This window comes from Condylura cristata, unplaced genomic scaffold, assembly GCF_000260355.1.
Source record: "Condylura cristata isolate star-nosed mole 26May11 unplaced genomic scaffold, ConCri1.0 scaffold00016, whole genome shotgun sequence".
In the NCBI taxonomy this organism is placed as follows: Eukaryota; Metazoa; Chordata; class Mammalia; order Eulipotyphla; family Talpidae; genus Condylura; species Condylura cristata.
The window spans coordinates 29662784-29682655 of NW_004567117.1; the positions used below are offsets into that span (position 1 = coordinate 29662784).

The 19872-nt window shown below is 49.3% G+C and overlaps 1 protein-coding gene across 4 annotated transcripts in view; it reads right to left on the reverse strand.

Annotated features, from left to right (window-relative positions):
• Positions 1 to 19872, reverse strand: part of ST8SIA5 (ST8 alpha-N-acetyl-neuraminide alpha-2,8-sialyltransferase 5) — a 61904-nt gene that overhangs the window by 8187 nt on the left and 33845 nt on the right. For 3 of the 4 annotated variants that reach the window (XR_001145510.1, XM_004683881.2, XM_012725912.1), the window contains 3 exons: positions 13425 to 13517; positions 4701 to 4787; positions 2126 to 2270 (listed from right to left, as the gene is read on the reverse strand). Coding sequence is in view for 3 of the 4 variants with exons in the window: in XM_004683881.2 (XP_004683938.1) it covers positions 2126 to 2270; positions 4701 to 4787; positions 13425 to 13517 (325 nt within the window). In the remaining variant the exon portion in view is untranslated. The remainder of the gene's footprint in view (positions 1 to 2125; positions 2271 to 4700; positions 4788 to 13424; positions 13518 to 19872) is intronic. The other variant, XM_012725913.1, reaches the window with a different exon arrangement.

The window sequence follows — 19872 nt, forward strand, 5'->3', positions numbered from 1 at the left end:
CAGCTTCCAGAAAGAAGAGAGCACAGTTTATGGCAGCCAGCTTGCCCTGGGGCTTTGGTTTTCGCGATGTTCAGAAGCTCGACTTGTTAGGACGTGAGTATACAAACACTGTTTTGTGTGTGTGAAAGGTTTTATATATATATACATATATATATATACACATATATATATATACACACACACAATGTTTATTTTTACATCATTTTGTGCATTTTTCCATCTCAGTTGCAATCCCCTTGGGCTTCCCATTACCAAATCACTGTGTGCCATCACCATAGTCCAGTGCACTTCCCTCCCCCCATTGTTTTTGACCCCATTCCCCACTCCACCCCCACAAAATGTCTTTAGTATATAGCTGCTCATCATTATCATTATTTTCTCGCCTGGTCGGTTATCTTCCTGCTATGAGTGAAACCATCCGGTATTTTTCCTTTTCTTTCTGGCTTTTTTTCACTAAGCATGACCCCTTCCAGCTCCACCCATGTTGCTACAAAAGGCATGAGCTTATCTTTTTGGTGGCTGAGTAATATTCCATTGCGTATATGTACCACACCTTTTTAATCCAGTCATCCACTTTTGGGCATCTGGGCTACTTCCATGTCTTTCCAATTGTGAATAAAGCAGCAATAAACATGGTGGTGCGGGTGTCTTTTAGAATCAGCGTACAAACATGGTTAATGGTTAATGGTTAATGCAGATATTCAAGGGCACAGTGGCAGCAAGTTTGGGGATGAGGGTCCCCAACCTGGTCCTCATCCCTTCCAGCTCAGAGTGGCAGACTCACCCTCTGCTCTGCAGGGAGGCTACGGGCCTGGGACAGGAAGGTCACGCAGACTGGGACAGATGCCAGGACCGGCAGCAGCAGGGATTAAGAGGTGGGTGAGCCAGGCCACATCAAAGGGAGCAGTGAGAAGCTGGGACACCTGGGGTCTCTGCAAAGGAAGCACTGAGTGCCCAGGACTCACCCTGAGTGATGATGGCCTGGTAGAAAGGCTGCCAGGGCCAGCACTTTGACTCATCCCACCTCGGGTGGCAGCCAGTCTGGGCCCTGGCTTCCCGCAGGGGCACAGGCAAGTTGGCAGGAAGCCTGGCCTGAGCAGGAGGAGGCACGCCCCTCTCTGACCCTAACTCTCCTGGGCAGCCTGATGCAGGTGGAGCTGGGAGACCCTGTGACACAGGTGGGAACACAGACCTGGAGTCAAGGGTGGGTGACACATCCCAGTTTGCCCAGGAGCAGGGGCAGTGCCCAGAATGTGGACACCCTCGTCAAAGGACACAAACTTCATCCTGATTTTGCCCCATAATGAAGTGAGGGGACATTGGACAAGGTTCTTATGCTGACACTCAGCTTTGGAAAACTTGCTACAGAATAAAATTTTGTAGTTTGTAAAATCAGGAGTACAATGTGCATTTCAAAGAGATGAGGTAAAATAGCCCCCTGGATACCGCCGACCTTTGTCCCAGGGACTGAGCAAGGCACTGGAGGACGCTCAACATCTTCTGGGCTCCCCTTAGGAGAAGGCAAGAGCACCCCCAGCTGTGACATTCGAATATGTCGTGGTTGGCCCACGACCAGGAGGCCATCGTGCTGGCCCTGAATGAACAGCTCCCGACTTCTTTATGTGAAAGGAAAACAATGAACATCGACCTTAAGTCTCTGACACTTTAAATTTGCTGTTTCAAGCAGCAAAACCACTTCTCATCTAAACCTCAGGGTGACAGATAAGGAGCCTGAGACTGAAAGACACAGTGACCCCCATGTGCGCAGTCTCGTGCCCCGCATTGTCTTGGGGTTCTTGTGCACACACCCGGTGCAGACATGTTTGGGGTGGGGGACAAACGCTCGATCATGCTCCGCATCCTGCAGAGCAATACAGTAACCAACTTTTCACAGCGACTTCCTTGTCTAACATCACTAAAATATTCGCCTGTTGGCATTCGTTGTGCCCAGGTAGGACGTAGGACACTGTGGATGGCCAGAGGCCTGTCTGCCGAGCCTTGGACAGTGGCCAGCCAGGACCAGGACGGCTGCGTACAGGGGGCAGAGTGAATGATGGGCGTGGCCAGAGCCCCTGAGTTGGCCTCACTGTCCCCCACCCCCAGATGGCCCCTCTCCAAGCAGCACCTTGGGGAACATGCGGAAGATCTCCTGGTTGATGTGGTAGATGCCACTCGTGTCCACCTCATACTTGAGCTTCGTCCCCAGGGGCGTGTTCTTCTGGGTGGTGAAGAGGAAGGAGGGGGCGTTGCAGCACCTGGACAGAGTGGACCTATGGGCAGCAGGCAGGCAGGTGAACAGAGGGGACCCAGAACCAGGCCTCTAGGGAGACCAGCCCTCCCGCCCCACAGGCTGCTCAGGCTGCCCCTCCCCCTCCAACACTCCCCCTAGTGCCTGGGCCTGCCCACTTCCCCAGACGCTGCCTTTCCAGGACAAGCCAGGTGGTTTCACCCCCAGCTGCCTGGGCGCCATGACCACACTAGCCTCTGAAGGCCTGGAGCCCAGACCAGTGCTGCCCGCTTCATGACCTGCCAACCCCTCCTGCTTGAATGAAGGCCCCTGGTGGCAGGGACCCCGCCTGGCTCACCCCTGCGGCTGTTAGCCTCCAGGCTGGCCCACTGCCAATAAATCCTGCCTCCGTTGGGATCCCCTCAGGATCCACTAAGTACTCCATCCACTGCTTTGGGAAAACACACTTTTTGTCCAGAAAGCCCAGGAAGCAGCACTCTCCTTGGGTGCTGGGCCCCTGGCAGACTGCAGTCAAAGTGCTTACTCTGTCAATGGGTCAATACGAAAGAGTGATTTCCATCATTCAGGAACTGCCTTAGGGACACAGAAGGGTCAGACATTGGGCTGGGGTTGAGAGCTGACCCTGGGTGGTTTCCTACAGAAATGTGACCTGGATCCCCAAGAAGATTTTAGAAGTTCATTAAAAAAAAAAAAAAAAAACCTGCAGTTTTCACTCACACAATCACTCAGCTATGAGCAACAGAAGGGCTGGGGAAATGAAGTTAGTTAGCTGCGACAGCCTCAGCTGCCCCCCACCCCACCCTTCCCTGCAGCCTGTGTGTCCACAGTCTTGCATCCTCCAAGGGGAGCCAGTGATCCTGTGCTGGGGACACGGGGCCCTTGGTCCCAGCTACAGGGGGCTGGGCTGGAAGGATACAAGCTGTCACCATTTTGAATCAGGATGCGGAATCTACAGCAAGGGGAAGCAAGGTGCGGCACCTGGAGGCCTACTTTCCTGACACTGGCACGGTCACCTCTGGTATTCAGGTGACCAGAGAGGAATGGACACCTTCTCCATGGAGCCTGGACAATGACTACTTACAAAAGTTGTGGAATGAACTTTCTGGAAAAATCCGCTCCCACGGTCGGGATGGAGACTTGGGTCACTGAGCTGTGTTAGGCCTGGATTCTAGTTCCTGCTTTGCCTCACCAACTACAGGGCCCCCTAGTTCTCTTCCTCTCTCTGGCCTCATCTGTGTAATGTAAGCTTGACTCTTCCACCTCTGACCTCTGGAATTCTGTGATTCCAGTTTGCCAAAGCCAGGAATGTCATACAAATAATTTTTTAAGGACTTTGTCTCTTGCAGGAACTTCATGGGGAGCTTAGCTGATTTCTGGGCACAGAGAGAAGTCTTTCCAATGGAGGTTGGGCTTCAGAATATGAGGCTTCTCAGAGGAAAGGGATGAGACCTGGCCAGGCTAGGACCATGGGTCAGCACTACAGCATTTGGCCCATTTAGTTTTGCTAGTCCAGAGACTCAGACTCATGAGTCCACCAGAGAACCTATTGAGAAAGATCAACTCATAGTAACCACGCTCACAAGTGACTGATACATAAGCCAGAATGCCAGTGTGTCTATTTGTGTGTGGCAGGGTTAGGGGATGCCTCCTTTCAGAGTATTCAATGCCTGTCTCCCCCGTCACACCCCATTTCACTCGACAACGTTCTGATGAATCTAAATCTCATCCTTGTTCAATGAGCTTGTCTGAGAGCGGAGGGAGGTGATCAACTGACCTTGAAATTTATTTCTTTAAAGTATGGCGAGACCTGATTCACTTCCCTTTCCCACACCTGAAACCACTCCTTCCAAGCCCCACAAAGGCCACAGACTGCCCCCTGGATAGTGCTGGGGGCACTAACCCTGTTAACACCTCCCACTCTTATCTCCGTATGTTTCTTGCCACACATCTTCCTGTTACTTTACTATTTCCTTATATATAAGAGCACTGCCAAAGTTCGAAGGCGGCTTCCCACCAGCTCTCAGGCAGACAACACCCTACCGGACCCCATGGCCTCCTCTAAGCTGTGTGCTAGTCAGCCCCAGTGTGCTCTGGCCCCACCCACCTCACGGCACCTCTGCTTGGGCAGAGCCCGGAGGCTGCACTTGCAGAATGGGTCTTGAACCTGCTCTCTCGTCTTCTGCACTTTGTTCAAGTTCACATTCTACTTTCAGGACAGAAGGGGCTCTGCAAATTATTGCTGGGTCCTAATTGCACTTCTGGAGTCGCTAGGAGGCCTCTGGTTTGGGGCTGTGGCGCCTACTCTTTGGGTCTTGGGGTGGGGATCATCACTTTAAACATCCACATTTCACATTCCTGAAAATGTGCCACTGAAAACCACTACACTGGGGCCTCGCAGGACAGGAAGAAGGACCGCGCGTGCAGAGGGTGGAAGGACAGAGAGGAGCGCTACTTGAACTGGTTGGCTTCGGAGATGTTCATCGCCCACTTGCACATCTGCAGGCTCCGCCACCTATCGAACAGCTCCGACTGCTTCACCCTTGGGGAGGACAGAAGAAGGCGTGAGAGACCTTGCAGGACAGCGCCATCACTCCCAGACTCGTCACCTTCCTGCTCCTCCATAAGCCAAACCCTACTCCTGTCTGTTAACGGTATTTTCTTATTTTCTATATTCTTGATGCTCTGGCACCTGGGATCTTGCTAATTCCTAGAGAGAGCAAGTGGCTTTCGGGTAGCATGCCTCTCACATGCAAACCGAGCAATCCAGACCCTATGCCCGCCACCACCGTTTTTTGTTTTTTGTTTTTTTTTTTCAGATTTATTCATTTATGCCTATAGAACTGGGGGGTCACCAGGGACAGAGCGGGCAGCAGAACAAGCCAGCTGACTGAAATACACTGCTGAAGGGAGCAGCAGGTGAGACAGGAGAGGTCTGCTGTGCCATATGGGTCACTTCCCTTCTCGCCAGGGATCGAACTCATGCTGCAGTGGCTGCAGAGAGCTTCATAGTGCTGCGCTTCAATCCTTTGTGCCACCAGGGAGGGCCCCTCAACCACCTTTTCTCAGGACAATCCCATTGGCCTGATCATGTCAGGGTCAGGTATCAGACAACTAGGGGCAGTCCCTATGACCCAGGGCCTGCTGAAATCATTCAAAGCGTCCAACCCTGTACCTGTGTCTCCCTTGCCTTAACTATTCCTCTCCACAGAACTCATGATCAGGGCTCAAACCCCTGTTTTCCCCACATCCTCTGTGCCTGCATGATGTGCCTCATCTCCTGTTTCTAGGGATCTGCAAAGACAAGAACGTCTTACTTCTAGATGGTCATTTCTATGTCCATGTCTGACCATACCTAACTAAGACGAATCCTGGGCACATTTTAAAGCTTCCTTCCTCGTGTGGGCAACTCCAAGGGCTGACACAGCTCTCCCCAGAACACCTGACTGCAGAGGGCATCCACCTGCTTCCTAACAGGTCTCTGAACCAACCCACTGTGCTCAGCACACGGTGGGGCTCACGTTAGCAGGCATGACTTCTCTTTCTCCTTTCTCAAGGGCACAGCACAATTTCAAAATGACAGAAAAGAACAGAATGGAAACTTGAATCATATTCCTTTTGTCTGAACAACCACCTGCAACGGCTTTGTGCCAGGTGGAGTTAACATCTCAGCTTATACTGTCCTAAAGTGCTCTCTGGAGAGGGAATGTTTACATCATGGAGGAGTCTTCTTTTGATAAAACAACAAAAATAATTAGATTTTTAAGTTATATATTTACATTTGCATGCATAATTATGCATTCACTTCAACTGTCCCCAGCCCCGGGGACAATACTTACTCAGCTGCCAATAATGAATGAAAAAACGAACCATACCAAAGCACAAATGACCCACAAACAGAGCAATGCACACACGAGCCTCAGTCACTCACTCTCCTTCTCTTCGGCATCTTGTCTCCTGCAGACATTGTCCAACCTCAAGGACACCAGCCTCCTCCCAAGCCTCTCCCACTCTCCCACACACACACACACACGTCAGAATCCCTGTTCTCTTCCCTGCCCTTGGTTACTTCTTTCCCATGCACCTTCTCCAAGTCCTTCCTGCTTTCACGTAAGCTTTGGTTTTGAGGGTGATTCCTCCTCTTCTGCAGAAATGCTCAGAATGCTCTAGGATCTCAGCCTCCCCCAAATTCTCAGCCACTCATACTTTCATTCTGGTCAGATGACCTGCTGTACAACTTCATGCCTGATGTTAATAGTACTGTATTATAAAGCTAAAAAACATGTTAAGAAGGTAAATCTCACCTTAAGTATCCACACCACAATTTTTTTATGAAACAGATATATCCTGTCAGGGCAGGGAGTGGTAAGTTCGAGGAAGAAAAAATAAAGTAAAGAAAATAAAGAAAGTAAAGGAATCAGAAAGTGACTGTTTCAAAAGGGTTGATTGGGGAAGGTTTCCCTGAAGAGGAGACCTTAGTGCAAAAATATGAGATGACACAGGAGTAAATATCTGGGGAAAGAGTATCAGGCAGAAAGAAGAAGCAGGTACAAAGGGCCTGCAGCAGGACACAGCTTAGCAGTTTTAAAGAGCTGGAGGGACCCCCTCCTCCCATCCTGATACCTCCTCTCCGGCTTTCCCAAGCCTCTCACCGCACTCTCATCTCTCGGGCGCATGTGATGTCAGAGGAGAGGTGCCATGACACGGTGCACCCTGCCCCCCCCCCACTGCTTCCCTTCCCTGTTCCCCTCAACCCACGGTCCTCTAGAGCCAGAAACAGCCCCGACAGCATGACTAGCTGGGGGCTCAAGGTCAAGTGTTACCAGAGTCTGGGCCCCACTGAAAGTCTATCACACTCTGGCCCAAGGTCAGATGAGTCATGCCATCTCTTTGGGGCTCAGCATCTTTATCTGGAAGGTGGATAGAATATTACAAGCTCTTCCCTACCAATCTCAAAGATTAGGGGAAGATCGAGTGAGACAATATGTATAAAATATTTTACAAATTGCTTTACAAATGAAGAGATCATCTTTATCTGAAAGATGAAAACCTGGTCCCAAACACATGTCACTTTTCTCCCAAGACACCACTTCCTCCAGAAGAGGAACAAAAACATGTAAACCTACCAGGTGATAAGGAGGCGGGTTGTCTGTCAATATGAAAGGAATTTAACCATGTAATGGAAGGAGGAGGGAAGGCACAGCCCAGGGACAGACCTGCCGGGATGGAAAACTGTAAAGGGGAAGGGAGGGTAGAGAAGGGACAAGGCTCTAAAAATGGGGATCAACTGTGAGTCCACATCCAAGACCACCAGTCCCAGCCCCAAGCTGCCATAAATAACACCCAAAGAGGACAGGGGGATGGAATCGGACTGCCAGTTCCTACCTAAAAAGAAAAAGAGATGCCATTCTGATGCCCATGTGCAAAGACATGGGCATTCTAGTGGCCAAAAAATCAGCAGAAAATGTTGTAAAAAAAAAAAATTTTTTTTAAAAATCAGCAGTCTTGAGCAATTACCCTCAAAGAAGGCCGGTTCTCGGACTTAGAGCTCCTATCAGCTCTAAATATTTAAATCAGGTGGCTTAAATATAGAAATCAGAATCACCTGGTCAACCTTGGAAAAAAATCAAGCCAAACCACAACCACAGAGAAAACTACTGGAGGCACAAAACAGAACTTACAAACGGTCTACTTAGTGTGCCCAGAGGTATTCAAGTTGCAGAATTCTTAAGATAGGAATAGACTGGTCAGAGAACCAATAAAGAGTTGGCAGGGACAGTTCATTTGGAGAACTGAAGATAAAGTCAAGGAACTTCCTCAGAAAAGTAGAAGCAAAGGGCAAAGAAATATAAAAGGAGAGATGGTGCGAGAGGAGCTATCCAGGAAACGCAGAGGGCAACTCTTGGAGGTACCAGAAAGAGGAAGTGGAAGAAAACATAAAGAAATTCAAGAGACAAATTTAGAGTTTGGAAAAGAGCCCCAAATTAAGATATCACCTTGGGTGTGTGCCCTAAGGTACCAGGGCCGTTCAGAACTGTCACGATGTGAAAAGACTCCAGAGAAAAGAAACCAGGTCACCCCCAAAGGAGCGACTAGAATCACCTTCATAGAACTCTGGATGCTACAGGGTAATGAAGCTCTCCAGCAATCTGGGGGCAATGAGTTTTACCTAAAATAAAAAGTTAGCAATCAGATTTAAGGGGAGAATTAAGTCTGTTGGACACAGAGGACTCAAAACCTTATCTCCCACCTATCATTTCTTATGAATTTACTTCAAGGTGGATAGAAGCTGATACAGGAATAAACCAAGCAAAGAGGAGCCCAATCTCCAGAGGCAGAAACCAGGGAAGACAGTGAGACAGCCTAGATAGAAGAAATTTCCAACCTAGATTAGAAGAAATTTGGAGAACTCTGCCCAAGCAATTTGGCCCACAACACTGACCATAAGGTGCCAGTGAGGCAAAATGTGTTAGATCCTGACTAATGATTATCCCACAATTTCCTGGGAGGAGAAGGTCGCAGGCTCACCTTCGCACTTGGAATGTAACCCATCCGCACATGCCCAGGCATAGCCCAACCCAGAGCATGCTATGAACAAATTTGCTCTCCACCCCACCTCAAGAAATTACTCTTTAAATAGCCCCTCTTAACTTCCTTAAAGGAGCCAGGCTAAAATCTCCTTCCCAGCACTGGCTGACTCATGGGGATGCATGGATCTCATAAAGCCTTGCCTGGTTCAGCTTCACGTTGTATTTCGAATGAATTCTTTCCCTGAAGAACAAAGGACTCACCTTTGTGGGGAGAGCACCAGGCGGGGGGCACCACAATGCCAGAGAAACATCATGTGGGGCACCCAGAAAACATGAACATAGGGAATAGAGAAAAAGAGTTCAACAGGGGAAAGCTGTCTAGAAGCTCCTGAACAAATGGAAAATTAATGTAGGGGCAAAGAGAATTTGCTATTTTCTGGTCTTCAAATTTTAGAGTCAACCTATACAGAGAAAGCCCCAAAGAGCCTTCAGATGGTTACAAATAGAACATAAGTGTTATTAGTCTTTATATTTAAAAGTAAGTAAACTCATGGAACACTGGAGCCAGAAGTCAGAATTACAAGGGCAATCTAATAGTAGCTTCAAAATCCCTTACAAAATAAGGGATCCAGAGATATTGTCAATATTCGGAAGAACAAGAAATATGCAACTTAGGCAATCTATAAATAGAAATAAACACAGAAACAACCTCAATAAGAGAAAGTGGCGGAGTTGGTGGGTTGTAAAGGATCTGACCCCTTCCAGCCCCATCACGCAAGGCACCAGGGCACACTACAAAAATGGGTCAATAGAGGAATAACAGAACACGGAGACTACTGAGAGGGAGTGATTGTCAGAGGAAAGAGTGAAAAGGAGCAGGACATGGAGCAAGAGACAGTCCCTTTTTATTAGTCAAATTTGCTATATCGAAACCCTACTTAAGTGTGGTCAGGAAGCTAGAAGAGCGTGCCCACGCGAGGGTCATCGTAAAATGAGGCCACAACATGCCTTGCATCTCCCATAGGGAGTGATATGGCTTCCCCACCCCAGGAAAAGGAAGAAGGAAGTCTCCAGAGGGTAGATCGGGGGTGCTGGCCTTTAATGGGGACCAGCACTTGAGTCTCGCCATGAGACACACACTGTCCGATTTGCCTTTCTCGTTGTTTCTGAATAAACCTTAAGGGCCCGCCCACCTCCTGCTTCCACTCCCCCATGAACCTCTACAGGTCAGACTCAGGACTCAGAGATGCCTGGGCACAAAGGGGCTGCCAGGGGGGTAGTCTCCATGTGGGCTTCTCCACCCCAAAAATAGGGGGAAGGGAAAGCATGTGAACTCCTTGGGAAGAGGCCCCTGGCACGACCCTCAGTTGGGTGCAAACACAGGCAGCACCTGGTTTAAAAGAAAGACACTCTGCAATGACAAACATCAAGCATAGTGATTTTTACAAGTATTAGGGACAGGCATTTTCCTCACAAATCATCACAGTGTAACCCCTCCTGTGTCTGACATTGTCAGGGAACGAGGCATTTTCCATGTGGGAATTTTCCGCTGACTGATCTTTCCCATTGATTTGAGCAATTTTGGATCAGAATCATTCTCGGATGAATCACACACCTCCAGTCTTCTCAGCCCGAATGCCAGCTGACATCCGTGTGCCTGAGGGGCTCGGTGCACATCCGTCCAGCCCCCTTGATTCACAGATGGAGATTTAACCTTTTCTCAATGACTCAGGGTCTCCGTGAGCCCTGCTCATGGTCTGGGCTGGGTACAGCAAGAGCCACGGATGCCCAAGGAGCATCAGAACTACTGGGCCAGAAACCAACCTCTGGGTGCTCTGACTCCAACCTCTAGGGTCTGTGACTCTCACCTGAGGACTCAGGGAAGGAGGCACTGAGCTCCGTCTCCCTTGTGTCCCCTTAGGCTGACACACTAACACTCCACAGACAGCCCTGCCTCTCCTCTCCCAGTGCCACCAGACACTCAAGGCTTGGGGGCCCCAGGGAGGGCAACTTCCAATGCAGAGATGGGGCCATTCAAGACCCAGAGGTCCAAAGAGGATAAACATCTAGCTCAGCAGGCTCAGAGAGGGCACACAAGGGCAGTGACGAGAACCAGAGCCAGAACGGAGAGCAGCAGATGACACCCAAGGAGCCCATGGCAAGGCCAAGTCGGGAAGCAGAGGTACAGACCTTGCAGGAATATCACACACACACACACACACACACACACACACACACACGTAGGCTGGGAACAAAGGCCCCAGGCAGCTTCTAGCATAGTGTGACAGGGACTGTGGGCTGGGCTGTTTCCCTCCAGGCTAATCCCAAGATACCTCAGAATGGCTGTAGCTGGAGATGAGCTCTTTCAAGAGGCAGTTAACTTAAAATGGCATCAAGAGAGTGTGCTCTAGTCCAATGTGACTGATACCATGTAAGAGGAAATTAGGACACAGAGGAAGAATGACTCTTGGAATCCAAGGAGAGAAGCCTCAGAGGAAACTAACCCTGTCTGTGCCTCCATCTCACCAAATCTCCAGATTCGTGAGAAATAAAGTTCTATTGCTGAAGCAACCCAGTCTGTGGCCACAGTAGACTAATAAGGCACTGATCTCAGCATGTGTGGGGGATACACAGCAGAGGATCAGTTTATGGGGTTTCTCAGACCTTCTTGTCAAGACCTTGAAGTAATGATGAAGAAACCATCTGTGCTTTATCATTTGAAAAATTAATGATTTACCCTTTGAAAACTCAAAGGTATGCTTTCAACGAGAGTGTGTTTGCTTTCTACCGTGATACATTTAAGGACCTAAGGTTTTTGCAATCTGAGAAAAGATAAATGCTCTCTGCTTAGAGATTATGAAGTTGAACTTGACTCCTGACTGAAGTCTGGACGGCCATTTATGTCACTAAATCACAGCATAATTCACATCACACCACCACCATCTGCTTAAAATCTCCCCACCCACCCATCACCCTCTGACAAAGATAACACCTAACTCTGCCCTGCAGGCCTGTGAGCTCCAGCCCCTACCTGCTCCTCTGGCAGCATGGCTTCCTCCTACCTCCCCTCTCATGCTGGCCGCAAGCCGCCCTGACCCTTCAGAGCCTGAGACCCAGCCGGCTCCCTCTTGGCACAGGGCCTCTGCTCAAGCTGCTTCTCGGATCTGGAATCCTGTTGGTCCAGTTAACTCGATCACCTTCCACAGCACGTGCTCATCCAGGGACTGAGTAGGACTGATAAGACAGAGAGCGTCCTCCCGTGTTTACCTCTAGCGAGGATACAGAGGATCGCTGGTCAGGAAGGGGCAGCTAATCTAGATGGACATTGGTCTATCCTCGGACCTTTTCCACAGCTACCAATCTATGGAGTCTCAATGGCAGTCCAGAAAAGTTGTTGCTGCTGGTTCCAGAAAATAAATGAAGGGGAGAGGGGAGGGAAGGAGACGTATGAAAACTTCCTGAGCGCTTACTATGTGCGCCACTATGGAAGTAGCCATCTCTCACATACACTCTTTTAGCTGGTCTCTCCAGCAAGGCCTCAAGGATAGGTAATAGTATCCCCATTGTATACATAAAGAAAGGCTCAGAGAGGTAAGTGATTTGCATAAAACGCAGAGCTGAGAAGGTCCAGAGTCAATTTTGGATCCCAGGTCTTCCCGAAGCCAAGGTCCATGCTCTTTCTAGAATCCATTACCTGGAAGTTACATCAAACATCTAAGGAAGACAGTTCCGGCCAGGGCTGACAGCAGCTGGACTCACGCCACAGGCCTGGACTCCACGCAAGCACCCACATTGCCTGAACAAACCATATCTCTTCCCCATCTCCAAGTGCTTTTAAATATATACATATGTCAATCAATCGATCGATTGATCAGTAGAGAGATGGATAGATCCCATCATGATGAACACCACATAAATCCCCCTGAACAGGTCTGCTGAGGTCACGGCGATCCCATGGGGGGAGGCTGGGGTCCCACACACTGAAGTGCTCAGCAGCCAGTGAGTTTCTCCTTCTGTAGGTCATGAAAGAACCACATGTGAACATGTGATACACTGATGACTTTGGGGTGTGGGGGGCATCTACTCTTTTGCCAGACCAGTCGTTGGCAGGTGCTCACAGCACAGCTTCTGGAAGGGGAAAGCCTCACTGCCTCTGAGGAGGGGGGTGGTGGCTGTGAGCAGAGCACTGTTCCCTGCACACCTTTTTGTACCAATTGAATGTTGTCTCATTTAAATAATACAAAAGAAGTATTTTCATGAACATAAAATGTTTCAAATGCAACAGCAAGCAGCCACTCTCAGCCCTGCAGGGTGAGTGCTGGATTTCAGGTGAGATAATCATGTACCCTCTTCAGTTTCTATACAGAGGAGCCCATTGATGATAATCGCAGAGACCAGTAACTGAGCTGGGGACTGAAATGCCCGAGTCACCAGAGGTGACCCTGCAAACTTGGCCTTGGTTCATAAAACATGCACAATCATCACTTCAGTCCTCCAGGGGTCCCCAAATGTCAGGGAGGCCAGAAAAGTAGACCTAATACTTGATCCATCTGGATCCACCCTATTTCCAGTTTCCTTCCACCCATACCCGAACCCTGCCCCAGCTCCACATGCACGGGGCACCCACCACCCACTGCAACCACACTTACATGGACAGCACCTTCACTTCCAAGATGTCATGTCTCAGCTCCAGACATCTTGTGGAGTTATATTCTAAAGGCCCTTCGTAAAATTCAAAGTACCTGGGAACCAACAGGAACAGAGGTTACTACACAGAAAAGCCTGCCGGAACTCTTGGGGGCAGAGGTCAAGCCTGGTCAAATAAATAGTGCAAACCTGCCCCATTCCAGCAGATGACCTGGTGGGGGCCTCCAGACCACAGGGGTCCTCCAACCTAATCACTGGGTGGTTGGTTGCTTGCAGCACCCCGCTACCCTGGGAGTTTGAACCCACTTCAGCGCATGAATTCAGAATTCAGAGGCAGGTTTGGTTGCAAGTCAGTGTTTGTGAAGGTGAGGGGAGAAGGTTCCAGCTCTGCGCGTTCACACTCCGGCTCTTCACCGTAAGAGGCAGTGCCCAGGTCAGGGTGGTGAGCTTCAGGCAATCAGCATGCCCTGCTCTTTTCAGCTTTTACCCCTCTCTCCTCTTTCTTGGAAAAGCATCATCCACTGGCAGACACAGACAACTGAGATCTGCTTTTTCTACCACACACATTTCCATTTTTGTGCACTCTCTCAATCCTCAGGCTTCCATTGTGACTAAGACTGACATTTCTTTCTTTCCATTTGGCATTTGAGAAAACTGAGGCTAAACACTCCAGGTCACATTGTCAGTAGAGGGCAGGGCTTGGCTTATGTCTCTCAGAACAGGAGCTCAAGCCCTTGCCAACACCAGCTGGCACAGGGCATCCGATCACCATCCATGGCTCCATGCAGGGTAACAATACTAACTGCTTGCTGAGCCCCCACCACCAGCTAACTCAGGGCCAAGAACCTGACAGGAATGTGGGCACTGAGTCTTTACAGCCAGCCTGCAGGATAGATGGCATCATGGGAGTAAGCTCACTTGCCCAGAGCCACACAGATGGTGGGTGGTGGGGTTGGCCAAGAATCTCCATGTTGTTGTTCTTGTTTGCTCAGCTTGCATCCCCTGGAAAGGCCCTGTGGCCACATCAAGGCCTCCCCTAGCCACACCTCCATACCTAACTGGGGCTGGGTGCAGGGTCCCCTCCAAGACAAAACAGGGCAAGCTCACCTCGAAATGTGTTGGCTTTGCTTGCAGGCCACCACAACAAAGCGACTATTACAATAAAACAGACCACACAGCTGTTTTGGACTGTAGTCTAGTGAATGTGTCATAGTAATATGTCTGAAGAACTGTGTATTCCTTCATACCTGTGAGCCAGAGACACGAAGTGAAAGTTGGAAGAAAAACAGTGCCAAAAGACTTGCTCAACGGAGGGTTGCCACAAACCTTAGGCTTGTATTTAATGTATCTGATGCATGTAATATGGTATCTGTAGGGTGCAATAAAATAAGTGCAGTAAAGTGTGGTGAATCTGTAGCTCACTGTGGGGCTCGACCATGGAGGCAGGAGGGGGCCTCCCTCCGGCAGAGGTCAGGTACAACCTCTCCTCCTGGCCTCTCTGGAGGTTGTTCAGAAGAGGCTGGGTTAGGTTAAGCAGCAGGTGTCCGAGCCCATAACAGCATTAACGCATTAACGCTAGAGAATCGAGAAGTCCGCAGGTCAAGTCACCCTGGGGTCAGTGTCCTCGTGACACTGTGCCTGGAGAATCAGAAGTGGGAATGGCACCCAAGGGTCCTTAAAGACATGACCAAAGATTGAAAATAAAGTCATTCCTCCAGAACTTGCCGGAGACTTCCCCAAGTTATGGTCATAGTGATTCCAAATGCCTGACTTACATGTACAAACTTAAGTATGTGCTGCTTTAGACTTACTAAGACACGTTACTCAAGAAATAGGCTTCTTTTAAAAATATTTCATTTAAGGCCTCCCTGGTGGCGCAGCGGGTTAAAGCACAGCACTGAGAAGCTAAAGCCACTTCCGCATGAGTTTGATTCCCGCCTGCCCCGGAGGTGACCACATGGCGTGGCAGACCTCTCCTGACCCGCCCGCTGCTCCCCTCAGCAGTGTACTTCGACGATCTGCCTGTTCTGCTCCCCGCTCTGTCTCTGGTGAAGTCTTTCGCCACCCCTGAGCCTCTGGCCTGTACCCCAGTTCTGTATGCACAAATAAGTAAATCTCTAAAAATAAATAAATAATAAAAATATTTCATTTAAAATAACTTTTCAATATAATTTCACATTTAATACTTTTAAATGTGTTATATATATATATATATATATATATATAGTGCCTCTTATTAAGTTTAATATGATTTAGTAGCTAATTTCAAACTATCCTAACTATATATTTAAGAACTTTCATATTTTAACATATTAAAATAAAATGACTCCTATTCACAAAATAGCCTTCTTTGTTCTCAGGTCATAAAAGAATTTAAGCAGAGTTAATAAAAACAAGGCACAGAGGACCCCCAAAGTATCACATTCTCTTTCTCCTCACTGTCTCCTTTGTAGTTGGGTCTCCTTTCTCTGTCCTTCTCACCTGGCAAACTCATATTGATCCTTCAGTACCCAGCTCAAATGGCCCTACTCTGGAAAGTCTTCTTGACCCCCCACTCCGAGGGCCCCTTTATGCATTGTAGCTTTAACTAAAACAAACAACACTGTGTTATGTAATAGCAAGTCGTGTCTGTTTCCCTTTCCGAACTGTGCATACCTCAAACAGAAGGACTCTGTTACTTTTCTACGGAGGTAAGAAAGCGAAAAACATTTCCCAGACTCCCTTGCAGCTAGGGGTCCCAATGGTTGAACCACTCAGTGGCCTTTGCCTGAGACTTGGATTCAGAGCGAGGCTCCAGTTGAAGAATGACGAGGTTCACGGTGTTGTTCCACGGGTGCACAATGTCACGCGGTGGCTCAGCTCTTGGAAACTGCAGTGACGGCAGCACTTCTGTGATCCCATCAGAGGCAGCAGATTCACAGTGGCTTTATTTCACCATGCAATTTGGGGGGAAATCCTGGAAACTCAGCTGAGGGTCTTTCTTCAGCTTGTCTACAATGTGGAGTTAGCTGTACCCTTAGTAAATCCCTTTCTGCTTTAACTAAGTGGATTCTGTTATCTGGAACCAAGAACAAGGGGTCAGCCTGAGGCCACCAAAAAAAGTGCATGACCTTGGCTCTAACTGACATCACTTTCCACTCACACAACAGTAAGTGAGGTCTGGTGTCTTATCACAAAGAGCATCATTTGCAACCAGAACTAGTGGCACTAAGTTCTTTGGAATCCACAGAGTCATCTGAAGCCATGTTCTCAGGCTGCTGTAGGAAAAGCTCCAGATTCAAATGATGCAGGAGTTAATTAGGGGGAGACTTATCCTACAGTTCTCACAGAGTTGGGGCCACTGGCAGACACACCTTGTATATGCCTCTAAACCAGCTGTGTGACTCAGGGTAAATCACTTTCCCTCTCTGGGCCTTTTCTTTTTCTCCTACTTAAAATGCTCTGTGCAAACTAGGTAATAGCTAAAGGACCACCTGGTACTCAAATACAACCTCACATTTCCCTCACTGCTTCCTACTCCCTGACCAAGCCAGAAAAATACTGTGAATCCATGACCCACAAGAAGCAAGAGGAAGAACTTTCAAAGAAAGCTAAAACCAAGCAGCTCTTCCCCTTCCAGCAGCCTCTCTACCGCCTCCAAGGTGTCACGCATCCCCTCGCTCACCACCCTCCTCTCAGGGTCCCCTTTTCCTGCATCCCCACTGATAAAGCAAGGCCGCAGGACTATGACTCCATGTTGGCTTGTGCCGAGACTCTAGGAAGCAGGTTCACATCCCTTCTCTACCCCCATCAGCTGCTACTGTAGGCTGGTTGCTGACTGAGCCTTAGTTTCTTCGTCTGTAAAACTAATTAAAAATGCAGCGCATGTGCAACCATCTGAGCTAAGTTATTGATGAGAATTTCTGGGAAAGCACTGGCACAGTGCCTGGCACACAGAAGTTTCCAAGAAATACTCACTCTTTTTCTCCCCTTTTTTGGGCTGTCAAAGGGCAAGAGCTATCGGGAGTGCCCAGCTTCCAGCCCTCAGCTGGCTTACGGCAGAGCTGAGTCAGACAGGAGTACCTCAGGAAGTGCCTCCGCCATCTGAACTGGGCTGGCTGGCGTCTTCTTTCTCCTGCTATCAGTACACCTCTCTCCTCACCCTGCGCACAAAGCCCTTGGGTTCCTGCACAGAGGGCTACCCTGGGGCGCCCCTCTCTGTGGCAGATTTCGTCTATTAACTATGTGTTTCAGACACCTTGACATCTGGGGTCTGGTGGGGTTAGCCAATTTCTTCTTTTTTTTTTAAAGACTTATTTATAGATGCATACAGAACTGGGGTACAGACTAGAGGTGCAGGGGTGGTTCGAGGAATCACCAGAGACAGAGTGGGGAGCAGAACAGGCCAACTGTTGAGGTACACTGCTGAGGGGAGCAGCGGGTGGGTCAGGAGAGGTCTGCTGTGCCTTGTGGGTCACCTCCGGGCCGGGGGTCGAACTCGCACTGAAATGGCTGCTGCTCGCTTGCAGTGCTGCGCCTTGACCCGCTGCACCACCAGGGAGGGCCCGGGATAGCCGCCTTCTAGAGGCAGTGCAGGACAGGGTGCCTGTGGACACACGCCTCCTATGCACAACAAACACTCCACAGCTTGGGTTCTCCTTCTGCTGCTGCCACCTCGCCTCCCACTCGGGACTGCTAGGCTCAGCGCTAATCACCCCCAGGGCCAGGTTCCAGGCAACCAGACAGTCTATGCCCCAGAGCCCCTGACATCACCCACAGCAGCCAAATCTGGGCCTCTGTAGTCCGCCCTCTCTGTTCCTTCCACAGAAAAGCTCTTGCCTGCCTTCCCATACTCCCCTGCCTCCGCTGGCCCCAGTGGCCCGGCACAATGGAGTCCGCCTCCTGTTTCTAGGGACCTGGGTATACAAACCTTTTTCTTCATAATAGTCACCTCACTGCATACACGATATCCACGCACAGGTACCCCAAAAATCCTCCATGTGGTATCTCTGTGAAGTCATCAAACTGTCAACATTTGGGCATTAAGCCTGGAAAAAGTCTCTCTGGAAGAAGTCCCTTGCTTCCTTTCTTTTGGGGACAATGCTACTTCATCTTAGTCTCTAAAGATGACTGACTGGAGGAAGTAAGGTGGCTAGAAGACCCCTGCTTCTGACAGGCCGCCCCATAACCTGGAGGCAAGAGCTGTCAGCGGGGACCCTTGCGTGGTCTGGATGCTGACCATTACACAGACATCAAACACGCAGTGTAAATTCTTCTGTGTGATGACAAGTGAAGACGTTTACTGACAATACTGAGTGGACAAAACTCACGCCCCAAAAGAATTACATATTCATGCATGGAGACATGGATGAAGGCCTATAGTGAAATATTAATGCTGGATTACCTGAGCAATGGGAATATGAATGATTTTAAAAACACTTTGCTATATGTCTCTATTTTCTAGAATGGAGTTGTGATACTTTTATCATTAGAAACCACTGATAAATGCCTTTTCATTTTAAGTTATAGGTTTCCCCCTGAATACCTCGTTTCCCCTTCACCTGACAGAAGATTGAATGAATAGTGTCTCCAAAGTTCTTAATTCCACTAGCTTTTCAAGGTGAGTTAGTCACTGTGTCTTCTTTCAATTCTGGAAAGATGATCTCTACCCCAGCCTAAAAGGGGGGGGGGGTGGCATCACATTCGAGCCCCTCACAGGTATAAATAGTCCCAGTCAGCCAGATCAGGGACTGGCTCATCTCAGATGCCACTTGGCTTCCGGCAGCCAAGTCAGACGCCGTGCCAGACTGAATCTGCCCTGACCGCTGTCTGTGTGCCCTCAGGGAATGTGGGGGCAGGGTTGGGCAGCCCTGACTGCCTGATCAGCAGGTGAAGGCCTCCACTAAGTGAGAAGACGAGTGCAGAGGTGACCGCAATGGTCCCTGAACATTATTCTCCCTCCCCCACCAGACGGGCTCGGCTGAACAGGAGGCTGAGTGGCCTCATTCATCCTTCCCCGGGGGCTGGTGTGCAGTCTGACACTGTCATTCCTGTTAGTCTTCTCCTGTCAGTCTGCCCCACAGAAGACTTTCCTGTTGGCCTGTTCTCCCACCCAGAGCCAGAGCCTCTACAGAACCATGGAATCTTCTTTGGGGACCAAAGTACCTTGAACCCTGGCAACCCTTGGCTGGTACAAGCTGAGGTTTCTAGCTAATGCTGCCCTTCCTCCCCAGGCGCTGCCGGCGTTCAGGAGAACAGGAGCCCAGTGAAGTTCCCTCTGTCCTGCAGGCGCACAGGAGTTAGGCCTCCACCAGCCTCCAGGAGTAGGGAGCTGCCCCACCTCAGCAAGCTGAAGCCCTGGGGCTCCTGACAGCCTGATGCAGTCTTCAAGAACCACAGGGTCGTTTATTCTGCACTGGATATGTATGACACCTCTGTGCAAATTAGGAAAAAGCACCTTTTTCTTAATCT